The sequence below is a fragment of the Tachypleus tridentatus genome, chromosome 12 (assembly GCF_004210375.1).
Source record: "Tachypleus tridentatus isolate NWPU-2018 chromosome 12, ASM421037v1, whole genome shotgun sequence".
Taxonomy (NCBI): domain Eukaryota; kingdom Metazoa; phylum Arthropoda; class Merostomata; order Xiphosura; family Limulidae; genus Tachypleus; species Tachypleus tridentatus.
Window position 1 is genome coordinate 109,990,976 of NC_134836.1, and position 23,716 is coordinate 110,014,691.

At 31.9% G+C, this 23,716-nt stretch overlaps 2 protein-coding genes across 2 annotated transcripts in view; one reads left to right on the forward strand and one right to left on the reverse strand.

Moving 5' to 3' along the window:
* LOC143235303 (uncharacterized) lies at positions 1 to 3,153 on the reverse strand. The gene is made up of 2 exons (XM_076473334.1): positions 2,511 to 3,153; positions 1 to 2,055 (listed from the first exon to the last, which is right to left on the reverse strand). Exons 1-2 carry the CDS (start codon positions 2,631 to 2,633, stop codon positions 1,759 to 1,761), a joined length of 420 nt encoding a protein of 139 aa, XP_076329449.1. The 5' UTR covers positions 2,634 to 3,153; the 3' UTR covers positions 1 to 1,758.
* Positions 3,154 to 4,704: 1,551 nt separating this feature from the next.
* The window catches only part of LOC143235718 (uncharacterized), a 39,822-nt gene continuing 20,810 nt past the window's right edge, over positions 4,705 to 23,716 (forward strand). The window contains exons 1-6 of the mRNA XM_076473929.1: positions 4,705 to 4,962; positions 6,830 to 6,982; positions 11,156 to 11,265; positions 16,008 to 16,185; positions 17,481 to 19,221; positions 19,585 to 19,640. Of these exons, the coding sequence (XP_076330044.1) occupies positions 6,889 to 6,982; positions 11,156 to 11,265; positions 16,008 to 16,185; positions 17,481 to 19,221; positions 19,585 to 19,640 (2,179 nt within the window). The 5' untranslated portion in view covers positions 4,705 to 4,962; positions 6,830 to 6,888. The remainder of the gene's footprint in view (positions 4,963 to 6,829; positions 6,983 to 11,155; positions 11,266 to 16,007; positions 16,186 to 17,480; positions 19,222 to 19,584; positions 19,641 to 23,716) is intronic.

Here is a 23,716-nt window from a genome sequence, read left to right on the forward strand (position 1 = left end):
CCATTTCAGTTAACTAAAAAAGATGTTGAAGTATTTATTTATAAGGAAATGGAAGAAGGTATAAATAATTAAAAAAAAACTCATATTATTGAATTTTGGACTCAACACAACTTGTGTATTAATTGTTATTTTAAACGAGTTTTATATATGTAAATAAAAAATAGTTTAAATAATAGTTTTATACACATACATCTGTAGTTTCACACATATATCGTCAACACAGTATCCATAATTTACATGAGTACTAAGCAAGAGATATAATCACCAATTTAAAACGATGTTGCCAAGTAAAACATTGGTGTACAATATTAGATACTATTTGATAGGCCCGGCATGGCCAAGCGTGTTAAGGCGTGTGACTCGTAATCTGAGGGTCGCGGATTCGCATCCCCATCGCGCCAAACATGCTCGCCCTTTCAGCCGTGGGGGCGTTGTAATGTTACAGTCAATCCCACTATTCGTTGGTAAAAGAGTAGCTCAAGAGTTGGTGGTGGGTGGTGATGACTAGCTGCCTTCCCTCTAGTCTTACACTGCTAAATTAGGGACGGCTAGCACAGATAGCCCTCGAGTAGCTTTGTTCGAAATTCAAAACAAACAAACAAATACTCTTTGATAAATGCTTCTGCTAATTCACGGTTAAGAATTCATCACAATTTGAGCATCGTAGGATAAAACAAACAGATACCAAAGTGAGTTAACTTTCGATCTGTCAGAGTGTGATGCAAGGCGTTGGATAATCAAGAAGTGTGACAAGCACGCAGATATTTCACGAGAAAAGCACCAGGTAATAATGCAGATAAGCAGATATTAACGTGTCTCAACCTTATATATTGTAAGTTTCGCGACAGTAACAGTAAAAACTGTATAAGTAATAGTTAATCTAATTTTCACATTGAACTTTTTATAATTATACTCATTTATCTTGCACAGTCATGAATAGAACGGGGTAACATTATAATATGTCTCACTAGATGTCATATTGCCAGAGGTAGAAAGTATTATTAATTTACTCTAGAGATTTTGCGTGAACCTATTAGTGTCACGTGACCACAACGAGGTTTGTAAACATACCGCCATATTGGGTGGCAAGTGTCCCGCATGACTGAACGAGTTAACAACTGCTGTATTCAGTACTATTCACATGTAAATGGCTGCCGCTGGCTTTTCATCATTTGTAGCACACCTGACAGGTGCTGAGAAGGCCAGGTATGAGAAAAAAGTGAAGGAAGTGGGTGTAGGAGACCCGTATATGCTCCCGCCACGTGTATTTACGCCAGTAATATCCAGCCAAGACAACGTTGCTCAGAGTCAGACTGTTGCCGGAGTAGATCTACCAAATATTACATATGGTGACATTTATATATATATTTGATAAACAGGACTTCTACCTATACAAATGAAAGTCTAAAAAGTTACAAAAGCCTTGATGCGTACAAGTACTTTGTGGCAGGATTTGTACAGAATGTCCAGATAACCAGGGCAACGTCGGATAAAGTCATAATTCAGCAAAGGTTTGTACATCATGTTATATTACATACATGTATCATGTACTCTGTATGATAGATTTAACTACATTTTAGACGAAGACTAGATACTGAAGTAATGTAGGGCCCCATTTTAATAAATGGTTCAATATTATTGTACTACATGTGTACTGACTGTTGTCAAAGCTCTAGCCTAGGAGCACTTCTATGCATGTTTGTATAATGATATTAAGCCACCTAATTGTCTAGACTGTTTCAAAACTTAATTTTTGATTTATGTCTCAGTTGTATATTGTGATGCACACAAGTCAAAATTATCACATGTAGCTTCAAGTTCATCAGCAGAATCAGTACAGCTGCTATCAGTGGCAGCAGATTCTATGAAAGCAAGGTCAAGCAGCCCAGCAGCAGCTTCATGTCTCTTTTGTTGTTCTTTTCTCCTTTTGTTCACTTCTTTCCTATTTTCATACTTACACAATTCAGCAGCTTTCCTTCTTTTCAGGGGGAGAACGTGTAAAATGAAATATGGAAGGTACATAGTCAGGTGATAGGGGATCATCACTCTTTGTCCCTGAAACAGAGTACAATAATTTAGTTAAGATATAGATCTACAGGCATCATTAGATAATATTTATATATATAACAGATACACTGTACACTTTTAACTGAATATATATATATATATAACTGAATATGCTTAACATTGTTTAACAACTGAATGTACAGCCAACAAAGTAATTATTTGCACACTTTTTAATCTTGTGCCAGTTGTGGTTTTCTGATGAATCACTTAAATTGGTCCTTTAAGAGATATTAACATTTTGTCTTAATGTACAAATGGCTATATAACCTATTCATCATGAATGATATTGTTCCTTCAGTAAATTTACTATTCAGTTATTTAAAAGCAAAAGAAAAGTGTGCAAAAAACTTTCTTTGACTGGTGCTGCAGTGTGTTCTGCTATACATATATCATGCATGTAAGTTTCAATTTATTCAGCCTGGCTATAGATGAATTATACATACCTGACACAAAATGTTTACTACAAAGTCTGGTGTGCTCTGTGGGTGTCCAGTTTTTCCTATTGACAGTTGCAATCCATCGTCTTCTTCGGTCTGGATCTTTAGGAAATCTGTAGTATGACACATTTTCCACCTGTCTATGTCGATTTGAACAGTTAAATGCACAACACGAGTGTGCCATCGCGCACTTTTTAACTATGAATCACCCTTGTGTTGGAATATAAACACGCCGAGCGTGCCACCCATCATGGCGGTCAGCAGTAACTAGGTCAAGAGTGACGTCACACGCAAAACCTCTATGAGCGGATCAAGGACAGTGTTTCTGAAGTTTCGTTGGTTGATGATGTTACCGAACTGCACACAGTTCCTCATATATGTTTACTTTTATCACGTTGTTGTTTCTACTTCTGTATTTGAAAATGAATCTTAAAAGGTTATTTATTACTTTACAACCACAAGTATCATTTGAACGAGGCAGTTAATATATCGATATATGTAAAAACAACTGGTAGGAGTAGAGAAAGCACTATGTAGAGGACAATGTTTCGACATTCTTCGGTCATCGTCAGGTTCATATGGAAAGAAAGAGGTAACTGACCAATAGCTGACCACATGTTTGAAGGCAGTTGTGTAATTGAGTGTAGAAATATAGAGGGCGTGCTTAGATGTTGGATTATATTTATTGATATAGGTATAAAGGTATGAAGGGCTTGAGTTGTTGTATAAGTAAGGTTTTTTTAATTTTGCGTTTGTTTATGTTTGTTTTTTATTTAGTATTTGGGTGTTTTCTGTGGTTATGTTGTGTTTATTTGACTTGCAGTGTTTGCCTTCAAACATTTGGTCAGCTATCAGTCAATTACCTCTTTCTTTCTTTGTGAACCTGACGATGACTGACGAAGGTGGAAACGTTGTTCGCTCCTCTATATAGTGCTTTCTATACCTATACCAGCCGTTTTTACACATATATTTTTCTCTACAAGTGGGTTTTCTCGTCATCACGAGTTAATATATCTGATTGTTTTTTCGTTCCGTAATAAACATTTGCGATAATATAAATCACACAAGTGGATTTATCTATTAAATTAACTGTGACAGTTACGAACCTATGTTGGTGAAGCTTATAAAAATCTAGATAACTTAAAGAACATTTAAAGAGAGGTCCGGTATGGCCAGGTGGTTAAGGTGCTCGACTCGTAATCTGAGGGTCGCGGTTCGAATTCCCGTCAGTTGTGAGGGTGTTATAATGTTATGGTCAATCCCACTATTCGTTGGTAAAAGAGTAGCGTAAGAGTTGGCGATAGGTGGTGATGACAAAATTAGGGACGCCTAACGCAGATAGCCCTCGTGTAGCTTTGCGCTACATTTCATAAACAACCAAATAAACGTTTCGTAATTAATCTGGATGTGCTATAAAAGTTTGAATTCTATCCAACTTATAAGTGAAGCCAATTTTCTTCCAAAAAGGGTACCCACTTAACATAGGAACAATTCATAGGTTTAAAATTAAACAAAATATTATAATAATAAAAAGTAAACGTAAACTAAAGTTGCAACGAAACCAGGATCTAACATTAAAGCCTCAGAAGCACAATGGTATGTCTGCAGACTTATACTGCAGTCAACCTCATTTCGATATCCATGGTGGGCAGAACACAGGTATTCCTTTGTATAGTTTTGTGCATAATAACAAACTAACTAACTAGCACTAAAAGTTGTATAACAACGAAAAGCATGGCACTGTATATAAAATAGAATGTTTAAGCCGAAAATTTTCTATATTGGAAAAGCAGGTAAGAAAATAACAACTGAATGTATATAACAAGAAAACTATAACAATTAAGTGTAAATATGTGATTGGAAAAGAAAAAAAATACAGTGCTCACAACAGAAAAAATATTACAAATCTTCGAGCAGTGACAGTCAGAGCAGGCCATAACATTTGTGATAAATTAATTATCTTTAAGACCAGAGGTCCCTGGTATCATAAATAAAATTATAGATTGGTTCTATTATAATTTTAATGTCTTTGTGTTAAATATTACCAATGGTTATCGTATTTCAATTTCACAATTTAATCATGTTGTTCATTTATAACTAAGTCGAGGCAGTGAGATCTCTCCTCCTCAAACCCTTGTAATGTTTTAAGCAAAAATAGATTACGTAGATGTTTAGGTGTTCCTAGTTTCTCATGGTAAATTTTAATCACTGCCACGTTAGGATAGATGCGTTACAATTAACGATGAAACGTTTTACTTTATTTAAATATATGCATATGTATAATTTTCTCCCACGAACAGTTGTCTCAAAATTACATAGGTAGAAGTGATAAAGATAAAATTTAGATAACTCTCTTTCTTCGGCCATTCTGATATGCATTACTGTCATGTCAACAATGAAGGGAATGGGATGGTATGAAACGGAATGTGGTAGCACAGTGGGAAACCAAACCGTAAACGTAACTTTATTACTGTTAAATACTGTTATAACATAGTTTACATTAATTGTTTTAAATACAGGGTGACCCGTAAATCCCTACCCATCCATATATCCATTGTATCTGTGTGCTGCCCCTCATTCTCGCTGCATAATATTATGCGACGCCATGTTCTGTGAGACATTTTCAAGTGTAAATGGGCTTAAATCGGTTATATTTCTCTGAAAAAATAAAAATATATAATACATGCATACTTAAATATAACAAGATAACATATGGTTGGGTAGGGACTTACGGGCCGCCCTGTAAATTAACAAACAAATTGTGAATAAGACTGTACAGAATAACAAAATAAAAAATTGTAATTGTGATATTTTTATCGTGAGCCACTGGAAATACATGCTGCAAGTTGTGTTGCGCTTGTGAATGTATAATGATATTTAGAAGTTACAATTTTACATTAGTTTTTGGTGAAGTATAGTATACGTGTTATTGCTATCAGAAGTTGTAACTTAGCTTTATGTATAAAGAGGGTTATGTAGATAAAATGAATAGAGTTGTGTTTTCTTATCTCTTGTCAAAAGTAATACTAATACCACTGTCACTGTCAGCTTCTAAAGCCTTCCAAAATCTTATGTTAACATAGGCTTGTATTGATAGTAAATTATAAGTTGTAAAAACTACAAGTAGAATTTAATTTTGACCTTCAGTATTGTGATAGTTGACAAAATATGAAGGTTTTTTTTAACTTTAACTAATGAGTAGTAAATATTTTTAATATTAGAGGCTACAACCAGTCTGAAAATCATAGAATTTTCAAATTTATTTTAACCTTCTCTAACCAAATAATCTATTTTTTTACCTGTAAAAGATTTTTTAAACAAACAGATGGTTTGATATATTAATATATTGGCATTCATTCCACCAAATGCAAAACTTTATTACTTTTAAAAATAAAATTAGATGTGGTTTTGTAGGCTATAATACACATACAATGTAAGTAGTATGAAACAATGCACAACTGTGTTTTAAGCTGTGGGAAGAATACACAGCTACAAACAACTTATTTTTAAAGTGTTGAACACTATATGGAACATAATCCTTGATGGTGTGGAAAATTCTTTTAATTATATCATTTCAGCTAGACTTTGTGAAACTTTTCCTTTCTGCTATTTCAGTTTGTAATAATGAGATATAACTTAATTATTCACCTTGAACCTGAAATGTTTCACTCCTTGTGTTAGAAGAAACACCAATATTCTAAATGTATGGTTGGTGAACTTTACTTTGCTTCTCTTCATGTAATTCTTACTAGTTTTAATGATTTAGTTACATTTTATGTTCTGTATTTGATCTGGTTATATAGCTTCTTTTATTTTTTCTCAAAATGTTAAAGAACAAAGTAAAGTTTGAGTGCTCTCTCACTGAATACTCATGATTTTGTTCTGAAGAATTACAGTGTTTTTCTCCTTAAATGATATTTGTAATAATATTACACAAGCAACAAGCTTGTCTATAGTTTTAATAAGTAATCTATTTGTTCAGCATAAAAATAATTTTTTGCTTGACATGTTTTGAAAAGTAGTTAAACATTGAATTAATTTTACCATGTGCGATTGCAAATTACTTAATCATTATTAATGTCTGTTTCTTTTATGTGTGGTTAGCAACTGGCATTCATTTGAATTCTAAAGGTCATGTAGATATTAAGTGTAAAATAATTATGATACACGTAATGTTCATGTTCATCATTAAAACAGTTAAACTTTTAATCTTATATGAAAGTTAGCAAGATAATGAGAATTTAGTGATTTGTAATTATTGAAAACGTTGTTACCTTTTTAAAGGATGTAATATTTAAATCTTAATATATTTCTCTGTTGTCCAGATACAAGTTCTGATGAGGATATGAAGTGAAGCTTCTGTATAATTGTGGAAGTATTAAATATGAAGGTTGAACCATTTTCTGAAGAGGAACAGGATGTTTTGTTGAATATCAAATTGGAAAAAAATGAACATAAAAGTTCCACAATAACTAATAGTAAGTAAATACAAGTAAAATTTAAATGTGTTCTTCACAATGTAAATAGTGCAAAATTTTACGTGTTTTAATTTTAATTATTCATTGATAATTCCAACTTATGCAATCAAAAGATTCAAATAACCAAGAAAATAAAACCTAATTTTATTGATATATGTACTTGGGACAGAAAAAAATAGCAGTTGGTATAAAAGATAAATCCACTATTTGCTGCTAATAAAAAGCTTATATATGATTTCATGTGTTAAAATACTTTTTATGTACTGGTAATTTGAAGACAGTCAGAATTATCCCCCAAATCACAGTTTGGCTTTTATTGGTATTTCATTGTCACATGCTTAAAAGTTCTGAACATCCTTGATGAAGTACAGTCTTATAGCATATTTTTTTCACAGTTATACACTTAATCATTTCCCATGTAAGACATTGAGTATCTTGGAAGTTTTTCCTTTAACAGAGATTGTGTATTTCAAACTGACTATGGAAATCCATATTTTTCTTTGTTGGAACTCACTTATCTACACATTTCCATTACACAATAAATTTAGAAGGGATCTATAACATAATTCACTGTTGTGTAAGGTAACAATTGCTAACAAACAAGAAATATTAAAACTGAATTTAAACAAAGAAACAGTAGATTAGGTAATATATAGAAATTAATAATTATTTAGCTTGATGTGATAGTCTTTAAACTTAAGAAAATCTGTTTAGGTAGTTTCGTTCTTATTTTGTTTACTTTTCATGTGCCTGAATGATTTTTTTTAAGTTGTCCACATTTATATATATATCTTTTGTAGGTTTTTTTGAAAGGCAAGTGAAATTGCACATATCATGACTTTCTGAATAATTACATTCAAAATTGAATTAAATTACATTATTGTTTATGAACAAACATGATATCAGAATGTAACTAATAATCAACTTTCTGACATAATACCTTGTCTCATATGATAACTTTTCTCACTTATTGCTGCTTTCTGTATGTACAAATTTTGCCCACTTCTACCTTTGATACCCCCACCTACCTTCACATGCTTGTACATAGTATAATTGCACAGTTGCATGCAATCATCTTCCATCAGTTGGTATGCAAAACACACTCTTGGTAAAACTTGTTCCCTCTATCCTGTAGAGCCCAATTTTTACTTTTCAATTTGTTTTTGTTTTTTTTTCACTTGATTAATATGACAACTAACTTACTTGTTGTTGAATTTTTACCTATTGTAATTTTTTTGTGGAATAATTTTGGTTAGGTACTTGAGGTTACCACAATATTGATTTATTACTAGAACTATCATGATTCCTGCTATTGTAGAACAACCTGTTACTTCTGTAGCACCAACCTCCACTGTTTCTTAAGAGGAAGTATTGGCCTTGTTAATAATCTTTCCATTACATAGTCCCATTCACATGTTGGATCACTCTGTGGTGAGTGTTGCCTGTTATGGTATCCACACTTCATGACGTTTGACACTAGATTTCTGTCCTGAAAGAACTGCTGTACTCATTAGAAGTCTGTTTTTAATGTTATTAAGTTAACCATTAGATGCTTTGAATTAAATGGTATAAAAAACTGCTGCAAAAAATACTTCAGAAAACAAAATTTTAGAGTACCTATAATGTTATGAGTAACACTAAAGTTATTCAATTAAATTTTGAAAATAACTTTAAAAGATTCTGACATGCACACTTTAACCCTCCTGTAGTTAAAGGGGTTAAGTGCCCATTTTATCAAAAGAACAAGACAAGACAAGACACTGCCCTTAATCTGAATAATTCAGGTACCCTTATTGCAATATTTATTTTGATTACCAACAGTAGAAAAAAAAAAAAAACAGGTCTGCTCTTAATGGCATTGTGCTCATTAATTGAGGTTCAACTGTACATTGCTTTTGTAAAGAGATTTGTACGTTTTGCTTTGAGTTCTGAGGTATTTTTGAAGAGCATCACACTGACAAACTTAACTGAATTTTTTAAAGCTTTCATCACACAGTTAGAAAGCCTGGAAAAATTATAATCATGGTAGAACATTGTCTGATTTATGCAATTTTATTATGTGTCCTTAGATGCATTAATTATTTAAATAAAACGTTAGTGTAGTAGTATCATTAGTATAAAAAATAGGTTTAAGTTTCATCAACAGTTGAGAGCAAAAAACGAGAGAATCCAGATGAGTACTGTATTTTTGTTTTCACACATATTTGTTACTTATTATTATAAGAGTAGCTACAATATAAGTATAATAAATTTACTAGGTTACAGTTAGGTAATAAAATGAAAAATTATAACAATAATAAAATTAAAAATTCTTCATGAAGCATGCTCTTATGTTTTATGACTCGAAAGAATAACACAAGGTACTTGTATACTGAATGATTTGGAATTTGTGCTGCTTGGATTATTAGTTACACACAGTTCAAGTAGCAATAAAACAATAAAAGATATAAACATGTATACTATTATGAGCTCTTAGCTGTTGGATTAATTTTGACTTTTGATACTTTTTGTGGTGGTTTCTGAGCTTTGTAAAACTGATCACATGGAAATAACTAGTGTAGAAAAGATAAAGGAAAAAATATCAAGTTTTAGTGAAAAAGTTTGATATTTATTTTTGAGAATCTAGGAACTTTGCAAGTGGAATTTCACAATTTTAAGGTAAAATGTTTTTAATCTTAGCATGCAATTACTTTGCACTCAGAGTAGGGAACACTTCAACAAATAATGTAAAAAAGTAAAACATAAAAATTTAAAAAATAGTATGGAAACACTGCAGATTAGTTTACAGTGACAAACTTGTCATCAATCAAGCCTATAGTGAGAGAGTTAAAAATAAAAGAAAAAGTTAGTGGTTGCTGCTATTAGCCACTTGCCTGCCTTTTCTTTAGTCAGCAGTTTAAAAATAGTAAAAGACAGCCTTTGTAGTCTTGCAATAACAAAGACAGGTTGAACTGGTTTTAAAGCAATTTTAATTTAAACCAAGAGCTTGAGATCGTGAGAGTTACTTTACCCCAGAAAATGAAATTTTATTTCTGAATTTCTTTCTTTCCAAAATATGAATTTCAATGAAGTGTTTTTTCATTACCTCTGCTGCAATAGATCAGGTTTTGTTGAATTCACACCTCATACACTTCTCTTCCGGAATCTAAAATAGATATTATTCTTACTTGCAATAGTTGTGAGAACTGAAAATGACTGCTTTCAGCTTTCTTGTGCTTCATATAAATTCCAAACAACAAACCTAATTTGCAGTTTAACACTTGATATTTACATTAATGTATTTAATGAATAAAACTAAGAATTTTATTTTTAATTTTATCTTGAAAGTTTTAAAAAGTGTTTGCTTTTATTTTTAGTGTGTGTGAATATATAAATTGGAGATAATTTTGGAATGTCTTGGTTCATGACCAATACCTTTATAACAAATTCAGTTATTTCTGTGATAAAGAATATTTTTTTAAAGCTCACAAACCTCTTCAGAGTGTACTTTGCAGTTATCAGTATTGTAGTGGTTTGCGGTGTTAGAGTGCTGCTATTTTTTAAAGAGTGAAGTGCTGTGTGAGGTAAATCTCAACAGTTGCCAAATTCAAATTTTTTATATTATTTTACATTATTTTTTCAAGCCAAGTGAAATTCTCAATAGTTTATATCACTTACAGTGCTTGAAAAACAAAACTTACATGATCTCTTGTGGCATGTGATTGTATGTTTAAGCAGTTTCATCCATCTATGAAGTAAACATTTACTTCAACAATTGTTTTAGATGCTATTCCATCAAAGAGTGATGCCTTCTAGGGGTGGATTTTGGCTGGTTTCCATCCATCAGTGTATATTTAGATACTTTAGAAGCATGACATCTATCCTGCAATGGTTGTCTCATAATCCCAGTGAGAAGGGGTACACCATAGTGCTTAATTTTGACATTTTTTATTTTCTCAGTCCCATTGCTTTGGTTTTGCATTCTAAGGACCATCTAGATTTTGTTTCTTTAATGTGAGCCTAAGAACCTGCCTTTTGCTGAATGTTGATACTTTTCTGTTGACCAATATATTATATTAGTAATTGTAGAAGAAATGTTCAGCTAAATATATTGTATATTTTTTCATTATGATTTAGTGATACATAAAGTATAAAGACTTGTTATCGAGAAATCTGCATTGTTTATATTTCTAGCTTCAGTAAAAGCTGATTACATGGAAGAAAAGTCTCTACAAACAGTTTTGAAGTTTGATATGATAAAAGAGGAGAAAGAAGATAACTTTGGATCAACAGTGAAAACTGAGGTAATTTGTAGATTGAAACTTTTATCATTCTGTTATTGAAGAGAATATTCAAATGTGATTATGTCTTTCTGGACTTTGTTGAGACTAACTGATCGTAACATGTTTGTAATCACAAGCTGAAGAAATTCACTATAAGTTTGCTACACCACTCTGAATAAACTCTTTTCAGCTCTTCTCGTAACAGTCATGTTGTTATTTCACTAGTGTTTCAATTGTAATGTTTGTTCAGATCTTACTCTAAATTTTCTACTAATTTTTTATGTTGTATAAAAAAGAACCTAAAGTTTTATGTTTTTCTTCTGATGGTAAAACTTATCGTATTCTGTATTTAATAATCCATATTATTTACAGTGGTTTGGTACTACATTAAACCTACTACTGAAGCCTTACCACTTAATTTCAGTCTATAGCTGGTGATGCTCTGTTTGATAAATTTGTTTCTTTATTACAGCCCTCCATCAGAGTTCCTTCTATAAAAGGCTCCATTGCAAGGCTGTAATGTTCTATCCTGTATTCCATAATTCATCTTGTATACAAGAGTGATTGTTTACTAGCGCTTTTCTAACATGTAGTTCCTCAGAACTGTGTAGGAAATATATCTTGTATCTTGACTGATGTGTCATGTAATGGAGTAATATGATTACTCATTTTGTTCTTCTGTTGCATGAGGTATATGAAAGTTGAATGAATATATCAGGAAAGCCACTTGTGTACATGTGAGATTTGTCATTTTTTTAGTGGGAATCCTTCTTGGTTTTACTGTGTACTGTTGTCTGGGATATACAGGTGGCTCTTGCCACTTAAATACACGTTTGTGGATCTTCTTTTGTTACAATATCTGGAGTTCAACTTGTTTTAGGTCTGTCTGAATGGTTCTGGCTATAGTTGGTTGGTTAGTGATGTTTGTAAATAAATTAGTCAGTGAGCTCCATAATGTTTGCTTCATAATTTCCTAAGCAACTGAATTATTTTAACATGATACTTCTCTTATAGTGTCCATTCACCTTGTTCTTGTCTTAAACCTTCTTGTAATGAGTTCCAATGATTTTACAACTATTAAGAGTTTCTGTTATGTAATGTTTAATATTTTTTATGTATCTTCAAAAGTTGTGGCAACCTTTTAGTAAATATTTAAATCTTTTGTAGGCAAAGAAAATAGCTAAACTTTTAATTAATTATTTTTCCTAAAATTTGTCTGTCAGTATGTATTATTGGCATCAGTGTGTTAACTGCTTTTAGTGCCAAGTAGTTTTCAATCTTAAGATGAAACTACTTTTTCATCTAAAAATTATTAAATTTCATTTGCATAATATCTAAAACTTCCTAAATAAATACCAGAGTTTTTCATTGAAATATTTTATTTATTTTCTTTACCCTATTCTATAATAGCTCAATTAATTTAACTGCTTTGTCACCATGAAAAGAAAGAACAAAATAAATTTAAATTACCATCTATTGTACCAGATTGACTGCATCTTGTAACAAGAAATAGTAATTTTTTATCCTGAATAGTTTAAAGTGTATAATTGCTTGCATCTTTATATTTTGATTCTATTGTTTTACTGACCTTTGAACCTTATTAAATAAGTAATTCCATCACACGAGTCACCAAACACTTTGTGGTTGTGCATCTCAAGTTACCATCTCGAATGACTTTATGTTAGTTACTTTTATGATATTAAGTAAATACTCTTAGATCACAACTTCCCTCTCTTCAGTATTAGTCCTCTACGTATTTTAATACCTCACATCTGTTTTTCACTGCCATTACTCTTTTCATTTGTTTCACTTCTCTCCCTGATGGTAACTAGCATGTTGACAGGTTTTACCCTCTCTTGAAGCATGAGTCATCTGTTGTTAACCTTTCATCTATTAACAACTGTATGAGAGTAGTAAGTGATTGTATTGTCCATGCAGTTATTAGTTTTATTCCTAAAGTCTTAACATGTTTACCATGGTATTCTTATCCATATTGGTATCCTGGCTCACAACAAATATAAAAGGTCCAAAAACAGCTGAAGAGCTGATATACCACTGTTTCTACACACTTTTCCTTTCAGAAAGTTTGTGTCCATGTCTGGCAGATCAGACATCAAGTTCAGAAGAAATTATGGATTAAGTTCACATCCTATATATTTACCACTGCTCAGTTCCACAGTTGCTTGGGATAAAATTCAAAATGTATGTGGATATTGTACCTTCCATCCATTTTTGATCTTGCTTTACAATGACCAAGTGGTTGTTGTTTTACAGGGTATTCCTGAATCATTGAAGAGCGTTCCTCTCACTGTTCAGTCACATGTATCATTTCCTCTGCCTACTTGGCCATTGAATCGTGAGCCAGGAAGGTTTGATTATAATCAACCATTTACTGTGGTGGATATTAAAGTTGCTCTTCATTGATTTGGCAATGCATCTGCATGGTTGGATAACTTTCATAATGAGATGCTTAGTCATTTTTCTCCTACATCTTTTATTCTCCTAGTTTTTAAACAGATTTTGCAGTTGAAGTACTTTACAGATACGTAGCACAGAGCAATTCTAATCAAATTTTATAAACATGGAAAGAATCTCAAGATTCCTTCTAAGCATTGACATATTTCTGTGATTGTCTTGATAAAGATTTGGAGATAATGATTAATATTCATCTTATATTCACTATGTTAGAAAAACATGTCAGTTCAAGAAGTATTAATAGAAATGAATAAAAACTCTGTAACCTGAGTGCCTTTGAAAAGTCCATCTTTCAAAAGCACTCAGGTTATAGGTTTTTATTCATTTCTTACCTTGTACAGTTTCCTTGAATTAAAGAATATTCTATTTTTCCACCTGGTGTGATTTCTACAGGTAGCATTTCATTGTGTTCAACGTGATTTGGCATTAAACCTTAATCAAAGGGCTTCTTCAAGTAGGAGAACCTTGTTTTGATATTTTTTTTTGTTTGTAGAAGGTTTATGACACTACATGGAGACTGGTATCTTACAGAACCAATATTCTCAGGTACTTAGAGTCCATAAGGGCTAAGTCTCAAGTGACACAATTTTAGGATTAAAAATCTGTGCTATCTTTGAACAAGTTCCTCCAACAATTTCAAACAGTCTCTATATCATTGACTTTTATGTTTATGTATGTTATCAGATACGAGGTGCTTGAGCAGCAGCTTTAAACTGCCCTCATTTTCTTGTCTGAATGGATCGCAGTAAAAAGTTTCATGTTTGTTCTTCTAAAACCATTTACATGCATTTTGGCAGCAGTAGTAATTACACTCTGATTCAGAGTTCTGCATGGAAGGTACTATTATTCATGTATTGGTTATGATAAATTTCTTAGGACTTCTCTTTATCAGTAATCTGTTTTTATTCCACATAATAAGGAGCTTAGTTTCAAATGTACAAGTTCCATGTCACCTGTTTTCCACTTCTTTGTAACCATATAGGTTTTTGATACTGCAGGTCTCATTCAGTCAAACCTGTTGTATATTTCAGCCAAATATTCTATCTTGAAGATTTTTGGTCCTGTATATAATCTGTCTTGATTACTGCATTGGGGATCTTTACTACTGTAGTCCAAAGTTTGTATACTAACTCAGAGTCTTGTTAAGTTTCACTTCATCTCAGACATTTACTGCTTTCTCTGCAGTATGGTGCTAAACTCAGGTTTTTATTACAGCATCTTATCTAGTTGTGTCTTTATATCTGTATTGCTACCTTTCTTCTTAATATGCAGACAAGGTTGACTGAACTGGTTTTGAAAAACAATGATATTGGTAAATCTGTTTATCAGTTCAATCCACCATGGCTTGTTAACATCCCATTTTTGTGACCTGCTCTAACATTGTTATCTGAAGAAATCAGTTAATCCTGAATATGAAAGTTCAGGTTGTTTTTTTTAACAACATTCAAACCATTCTTCTGTTCTTATTTTTATGGAAAGTTTAAAATCATGTAACTGTGGACTCTACTGTGGTTTAGTATGGCATGCAATTGCACAGATTTTGTGTTCACTTCTTTTAGTTATATCTCATTTAGTTGTTCTGAATTATGTTTTAGCTCATCTTGTGTTCTTGGATATTTAGGAAATAATTTTCATTATTGTCAGTTAATGATACTTAGATCAAACTTGTTCACATTCAGCTTTCATAACAACATTACAAACATGAAGGAAAACATATTTTATCTCAAGATCCGTCCTTATGTTGGACAGTCTGGCATTCTTTAGATTGATTGTTGTTTTAGGATATGTATAGGTCACAGTTGTGTATGTATATTTTCATTTCTGAGTTTTATATTATTTTGTTTTTCTTACTCTTCAGTACCCATCGTTTCCTGTACGTATCCATAATGCTTTACTCCATAAAGCTCCAAATCACCAAATAACACACTTTATTTTAATAGGATATTCATGTAAAGTTCTTTTTATAACCTATCAATCTGGTGTTTTCTATTAAATTATTTCTTAGCTTAACACATTTTACCTGAATCCATAATATAGAACAAGTAACAGAAAAGAAACTGCATTTCTCTCATTCTATTCTCTTTGTTTTGTTTGCTTAAAGAATGAAGCAAAAAATGTCCTATGTACTTAAGTAGTGTTAGTTGTATTTATATACATACATAAATTTGAAGCATTAGGTTTATTAATTACATTGTTGTGTTTTAAACTAATTAAGTGTGAAAACTGTGTGTAATGATGACATTTACTGTTATTTTTATTGACATTTTGAATATCTTGATTAATTTCAGAACATGTTTGTCCAAGAGAAAACAGAACAGTCTGGTGATCTGTTAGAAGATGATGTTATTTCAAAATTCAGTGAAAGCAATGATGATGATCTGAATAATTCAAATTATAATGATATGAATGTGAAAGTGAAAACTGAATTTCAAGAAAAAATTCAATCTCTGTTACAAGGTACATTTGGTAAGTACAAATATCTAAAACTTAAGTGCATTAACAATGGCTTAAAAGAATTGTTCAAACTATTGGTGTTTTTAAAAAGTCATTAAACCAAATGGAACAAGATTAATTTGAAGTGTGTAGATCTAAGTTTGATATATCTTTTACTTCTACCTTGGGATTTTTGTGTGAAAGGTTTTGAAGTGACAAAATGTCAAAAAAACATTAAAAAAATAAATATTTTGTTTGCCTGAAAATTAATAAGAACAATAATTGTTTGTATAAAATGAAGAAGAAAGAAACTCTAATTGTTTATCTTCTTGGTTCTTCATGTGTAAATTGTCTGATTAATGGTTGGAAGCCATTTCAACAGATTGAAATAACAACATGTACAGAGAATGTATTGTTCTCACTTTTATTTGTAATTGTGATTTACTAAAAACCACCCAATGTAGAATCAAAGACTTGAAGGAATGGTACTAAATCTTCACTCTTTTAATTTAACATGCTGAATACAGTGATCAGATAGCTTTTAATCAGAGGGATGGTACCTAAACTTTAAAAAAATAGTAAATAATATACAGGGTGTTCGGAAAGTCACTGTGCACTCATATATTTATCAACAGATATGTTTCAATATAGAATACAGAAGGTAAATACGAATGACAATTATAAACAATGTTGAAAGTGACTCCCGTTGGCATCAATACAGGCCTGGATCCTTCTTATTTTGTTTCTAAACACCGCTATCAGTTGCTGGCTTGAAATAGACTGAATAAAATATGATTACAAAACTGCACAGTGACTTTCCGAACACCCTGTATTTACAAACATTTTAGTTTTATGAAAACCTTGACATTTGTAAATATTAATTTATAATTTGCATATACCACATTTGAACAAAATTTATAAATTATTGATGTAAATTAACATGTTTCACACATATTATTTAAACATAAAATAAAACAAGTAAAAATTCAAAATGTTTCTAAAAGTTAATCCAGAGGCACCAGCTGTAAGTACATTAGTTGTTGTGACACTGACACTATACTATCATATTTCAATAAGTAAAGTTATATTTCTTATGTGAAGAATCTGTTAAACATGTAGAGTAACACATAATTTGTTTTAACGAGCTTCAGGTTTGGGTAGAAAAGTTTTTAAAATGTGAAACTGTGAAAACTACATAATAATTAGGTTTAGCTTTAATATTTTAATATTGGTATTTGTATTGATTGTATTAAAACGTTATGTGTATTTAGAAGTTTATTAAATTTATTATTAACTATGATATAACATCATTTATACATTTATTTCAGATACAAATACCAGTATGAGCATCTGTGATGTGAGTCAGTGTCCTGGTTATCATGTTATAAAACAAGAAGATTACTATACAGAAGTTATAAAATCCTCCAAACCAAACAATGAAATATGTGGAGAAACAACTTTAAGTGGAAATAACATAAAAGAATTTAATATACCTCAGTGTAATGGTAAAACATACAGTTCTGTAGACAGTAGAAAACGATTTAAAACAGTGGATAGCCTAATAAAAGAATACAGGATAGAATCTGGAGAGAAACCATATCATTGTGCAGTTGATGTGAAAAACTTGGAAATAAATAGTTCCTTAGAACAACATGAAAGAATACACACTGGAGAGAAACCTTGCAGTTGTGGAGTTTGTGAAAAACAGTTTACAAGAAACAGTGATTTAAAAGGACATCATAGAATACACACTGGAGAGAAACCTTATAGTTGTTCAGTGTGTGAAAAACAGTTTAGAACAAATGGTGAATTAAAAGGACATCAAAGAATACACACTGGGGAGAAACCATACAGTTGTACAGTTTGTGGTAAACAGTTTAGAAGAAACAGTGATTTAAAAGGACATCAAAGAACACACACAGAGGAGAAACCTTATAGTTGTTCAGTGTGTGAAAAAAAATTTAGAACAAATGGTGAATTGAAAGGACATCAAAGAATACACACTGGGGAGAAACCATATAGTTGTACAGTTTGTGAAAAACAATTTAGAACAAGGGGTAATTTAAAAATACATCAGAGAATACATACAGGCGAGAAACCATATAGTTGTTTAGTGTGTGGGAAACACTTTGGTACAAAAAGTATCTTAAAATCCCATCAAGGAATACACTTGAGTGAAAAACCTTACAGTTGTACAATGTGTGAAAAACAGTTTAGAATAAACAGTGAATTAAAAAGACACCAAAAAACACACACTGGTGAGAAACCTTACTGTTGTACAGTGTGTGGTAAACATTTTGTAGGAAGTACTATCTTAAAAAATCATCAAAGATTACACACTGGGGAGAAACCTTATAGTTGTGAAGTTTGTGGAAAACAGTTTATATCAAAAGGTGTATTGAGAAATCATCTAAGAATGCACACTGGGGAGAAACCTTACAGTTGTACAGTTTGTGAAAAACAGTATGGATCAAATTTTGTCTTGAAAAAACATCAAAACATACACACTGGGGAGAAAACATACAGTTGTTCAGTGTGTGGAAAATGCTTTATACGAAATAGTGTCTTAAAATTTCATATAAGGACACACACTGGGGAGAAACCTTACAGTTGTGCAATTTGTGAAAAGAGATTTGGGAGAAATTCAGAATTAAAAAGACATCATAGAACACACACCGGGGAAAAACCATACAGTTGTGAAATTTGTGGAAAACGATTTATATCGAAGGGTGAATTAAAAAGTCATTCAAAAAAACACACTGGAGAGAAACCTTACAGTTGTGCAGTATGTGGAAAACACTTTGGTACAAAAAGTAACTTAAAACATCATCAAAGAATACATACTGGAGAGAAACCATACAGTTGTGAAGTTTGTGGAAAACAATTTATATCAAATGGTGAATTAAAAAGTCATTTAAAAACGCACACTGGGGAGAAACCTTACAGTTGTATAATTTGTGAAAAAAAGTTTGGAAGAAATTCACAATTAAAAAGACATCAAAGAATACACACAAGAGGGAAACCGTACAGTTGTGAAGTGCCTGAAAACCATATTATCAAAAGAATTACTTGAAATTACATCAAATATCGTATGTGGAAAATATTTTGTAAGAAGTAAAAACTGAAGGAAACATCAAAGAATACATCCTCTTTTGTAAACCATATAGTTGTTCAGTTTCTGAAAAATGTTTTTCAAGAAACGTTTAATTAAAAGAACATCAAAGAATACACACTGGGGACAATTGTTACATTTTTAGTAGCTTCCACTTCTCAGCAGTTGTGTATGAGGGCATAAGAGTACTACAAATTGGATTTTGATACCTGTAGTAGGCACAGCACTTATAACCCATTGTGAATTTTGTAAAGATACTTTAACATAACATTAAAAGACAAAAATGGGATTTTTTTGTTTATTTTCTGTGTCCACTGCAGGGAATCAGACCATGTGGTCCAGCATTGTCAGGCTGAAATTGTCAATGTTCCACCAGGTAATTCTACTTCTTGTATGTACTTACCAGAAACTAAAAATCAAAATACTAAGTATTGTAGATAGAACCCTCAAGAAGTTCTAACTAACTAATAACATGTCTTTTCATAATCTACTTGAAGTACGGCTTTATCAAGAATTATAGGCAAGGTTTTAATTATAGTATATAGAACTGAACAGAAACTGTTACTTTGCATACATCCTTATCAGGAACTCAAATAAAGGTTCTGAATATGATAGATAAAACCATGTAGAAGGTGTTATTTATTAATAGATTCTCCCTACCTCATCTTTTCACTGAACATGGCAGGTTGAATTTACTTCTCACAGTTTCAAGTAGAGCCTTGATAAAATGAATACAAATTACTTAAACAATTTTAATCATAGTTACAATGTGAAACAAACCAGAGCTACAAAAATGTGACATCATTAGTGCCTATAGAAATTAACCTTAAGACTTCAGAAGTCAAAACATGAATTTAAAAGAATTTTAAGAACTGCTATGAACCCTGTTTTAATTCCAAGGAAAGTTATTTTAAAATTTGTATCATGTAAATAATGCTTAACACAATCTGTTAATATCAGAGCACTGGGAAAAACGCAGATACTTCGCAACGAACTTCATGGTCCACTGTAAATTCTTCCATAAATGCGAAGGAAGACCACATTTACAAGCTTACGTATGGATTTACAGTTACGACAGAAAGTGTTCGTACCCCTGCGTCCCGAGTAGTTTTTTGCTCGTAACTTAAAAAAGTATCACGATTAGGCTAATAGACGACGTATAATATATTATAAATATTATACTAACACACATCTACATACATTATTATGTAAATTTAACGACAAATAAACTTTATAAACAAATAACCAAAAATAGGAGGAGCAGAAAGTGTTCGTACATTTCAGAACGTGTGAAAACTGATATTCCAGTAAAAATTTTGTTTAGTTTGACGAATAAACTATATTATACCATTTCAGAACTAGATTCATAATTATTGGAATTTAGCCAGCAAAAAAATTTACTTCCGGCAATATAGCGCCGTCTCCGTCATTATCTGCTTGGTCATCATGGCGAACAGGAAACAACTGTCCAGTGATTAAAAAAAAACGAATTATTGTAAAATACAAGTCTCTTTCCGTTATTGCTATACAACTTAATGTGCCGAAATCTACTGTTTAAAGCATTATTGCCAAGGTTTAGCTTACAGGATCAACTGCTAACCTCCCTCGTTCCGAACACACACCCCAAAAAAATTCCAGAGAAAACCAAGAGGAAGGTTCTCAGAGAAGTTAGAAGGAACCCTCGTTTAACACGTAATGACATACAGAAACTGGGGTTGAAGTAAGCACTCCTACAGTTACGAACTTGTTACGCTCTTCTGGGATCAAAGCATGCCGTCCTCGTATAACTCCATATTTAAAGCCTGTTCATTTAGAAGCACGATTGAGGTATGCAAGAAAGTATGTAGATAAACCCTTTACCTATTGGAAGAGTATTCTCTAGTCAGACGAGATTAAAATCGAGCTTTTCGGCCACAGTGATGTTCGATATATTTTCCGTAAGAAGGGGGAACGAAATTTTCGAAAGAACACCATCCCTACACTTAAACACGGAGGTGGCTCGATCATGCTATGTGGTTCCTTCAGCTCTTCTGGTGTAGGCAGCCTTCATTGCGTCAACGGAATCATGAAAAAAAGAAGAGTACGTTGATATATTTGGCACTTATATCAAGAATGCTGCTCAGAACTTGCGGCTTGAGCGTCGTTGGATCTTCCAGCACGACTATGACCCTAAGCACACATCGAACTATGAGCAATCCTGATTGCAGAGGAACCATATAAGCGTTCTGGAGTGGCCATCGCAGTCACCCGATCTCAACCCAATTGAAAACGTTTGGCATGAGTTGAAGACCAGGGTTCATCAGCGTCATCCGAAAAACTTACAAGAGTTGGAGGCCTTCTGTAAAGAAGAATGGAAGAAAATACCAGTCGAGTACTGTCAAACGATCATGGAGGGCTATGAGGATAGATTGCGCCAAGTAATTCAACTGAAAGGCTACACAACTGACCATTAAATTAGACGCACGAACACTTTCTGCCCCTCCTATGTTTGGTCATTTATTTATAAACAGTTTATTTGTCGTTCAATTTACATAAAAAAATATGTAGATGTGTGTTAGTACAATATTTATAATATACTCTACTTTCATTATCCAAAACATGATACTTTTTAAGTTATGAGGAAAAAATTACTCACCACGCAGGGGTACGAACACTTTCTGTCGTAACTGTATCAAACTACCATTAAACATATCAGTTTAATGGTGGAAAAGTATTATCACACTTACTATATTAATTTGTAGTTTGTTTTCTGGAATTTTGCGCGAAGCTACTCGAGGACTATCTGCGCTAGCCGTCCCTAATTTAGCAGTTTAAGACTAGAGAGAAGGCAGCTAGTCATCACCACCCACCACCAACTCTTGAGCTACTTTTTTACCATTAGGATTGACCGTCACAGAAAATTCGGACTGTATGTAAAAAACATTAAAACTAAAAAATTAAACACCAGTTAATATATTAGAGAAAAACAACACGAAATAAAGTAATTTTTGTAGAGAAAATACCAAATTATATTAAATTATAGAATTACTGTGGATCGGAGAATTAAAATCATACATAAATAAAACATCAGCTATATTCTTATCAAGATAATAATCTCAAAGACCAGTATCACAAATAATGTTATTTCATTGGATGTATTATAATTTAAATATAACTGTATCATAAACCTTGTGGGTCAATATCGTGTCTCACGATTAGCGTATGAAAGAAGCTGTACAGAAATAAATCTTTTAATTTACTTTATGGAACATGTTTAAAAACTGTATAGCCAGAACTGATTAGTGTAGAATTTGGACGATGGTCTTTCTTACGTCATACGCATGTGTAATATCGCGAAGGTGATGCAAAAGAATACGGATGGTATGTGTATTGGTGGTACAGTGGGAAAGCAGAACGTAATCGTATTAAAATTGTTACTTGAAAATTTATATAGTAAAAGTATAATTTATACGAAATATCTTAACTTATTAACAGTGTAAGCCCACAATGAATTATGAAATTAAAAACTAGAAACACAAGTTGTATTGTAGAGATATAAATTACCGTCCAATAATTGGCATCTGAAGTTTACAAGTTACTACTTGTCATTAGACTTCGGCGAAAATGAAATTTGACAAACGTGTTTTATGAAGAATGTAAGTTAGCGTTTTATGTGTAAAGATGGGTATATTGATATACTGTAAGAGTACAGTTTTGGTTCCATATTTTGTCAAAAGTTATATTTGCCCTACTACCGTTGTAGTATCAGTATTTAAACTACACTAAAGGTTTATTGATTATCGTGTTAATATTGGTTGCTGTTAGCTGTAACTTGAAAGAACTAGAAGGTACGGTTGACGTCCAATATTGTTATACTGACAGTTGTCAAACTCAAAAGGTTTCGTGTTAACAATAATGAATAGTAAATGATCATACTGGGTCCAAAGCGTTCAAAAAATATTGTAATATTTCAATCCAATAGTAAATACTAAAGTAATGTACGTGGAATTCTCAAAATACTTTTTATGAAATGTAAATAAATGATGAACATTTTACCTTTAGTGTAAACAAGTGGTCATATTTAAATATTAATATTCATTCATCCCAGAAAATACAAAACTTTCTATTACTTTTAAAAATAAAATGTGGCAAGGTTTGTACCTTGTGTGTTTAGTACATGTGCATAATAAATATGTGGTGTGAAACAGTATACAACTGTGCTATGATCTGCAGTTGATAAATTGATTTTTGATTTTTTTCTTGTACTACATGTAATTTTAAACCTTTGTTACAGTATATGTTATTTTTAAAAACTATTGAAATTTAAATAAATTATTAAGATATAGTTTGATTGAGTACAGGTTTCTCAAATATTGTTTATAAGTTAGTAATCATTAATATATGTGTTAAACAACTTTCATTCATGATGACAAGAAAACCCACTTGCAGAGAAAATTATATATTTAAAAATGA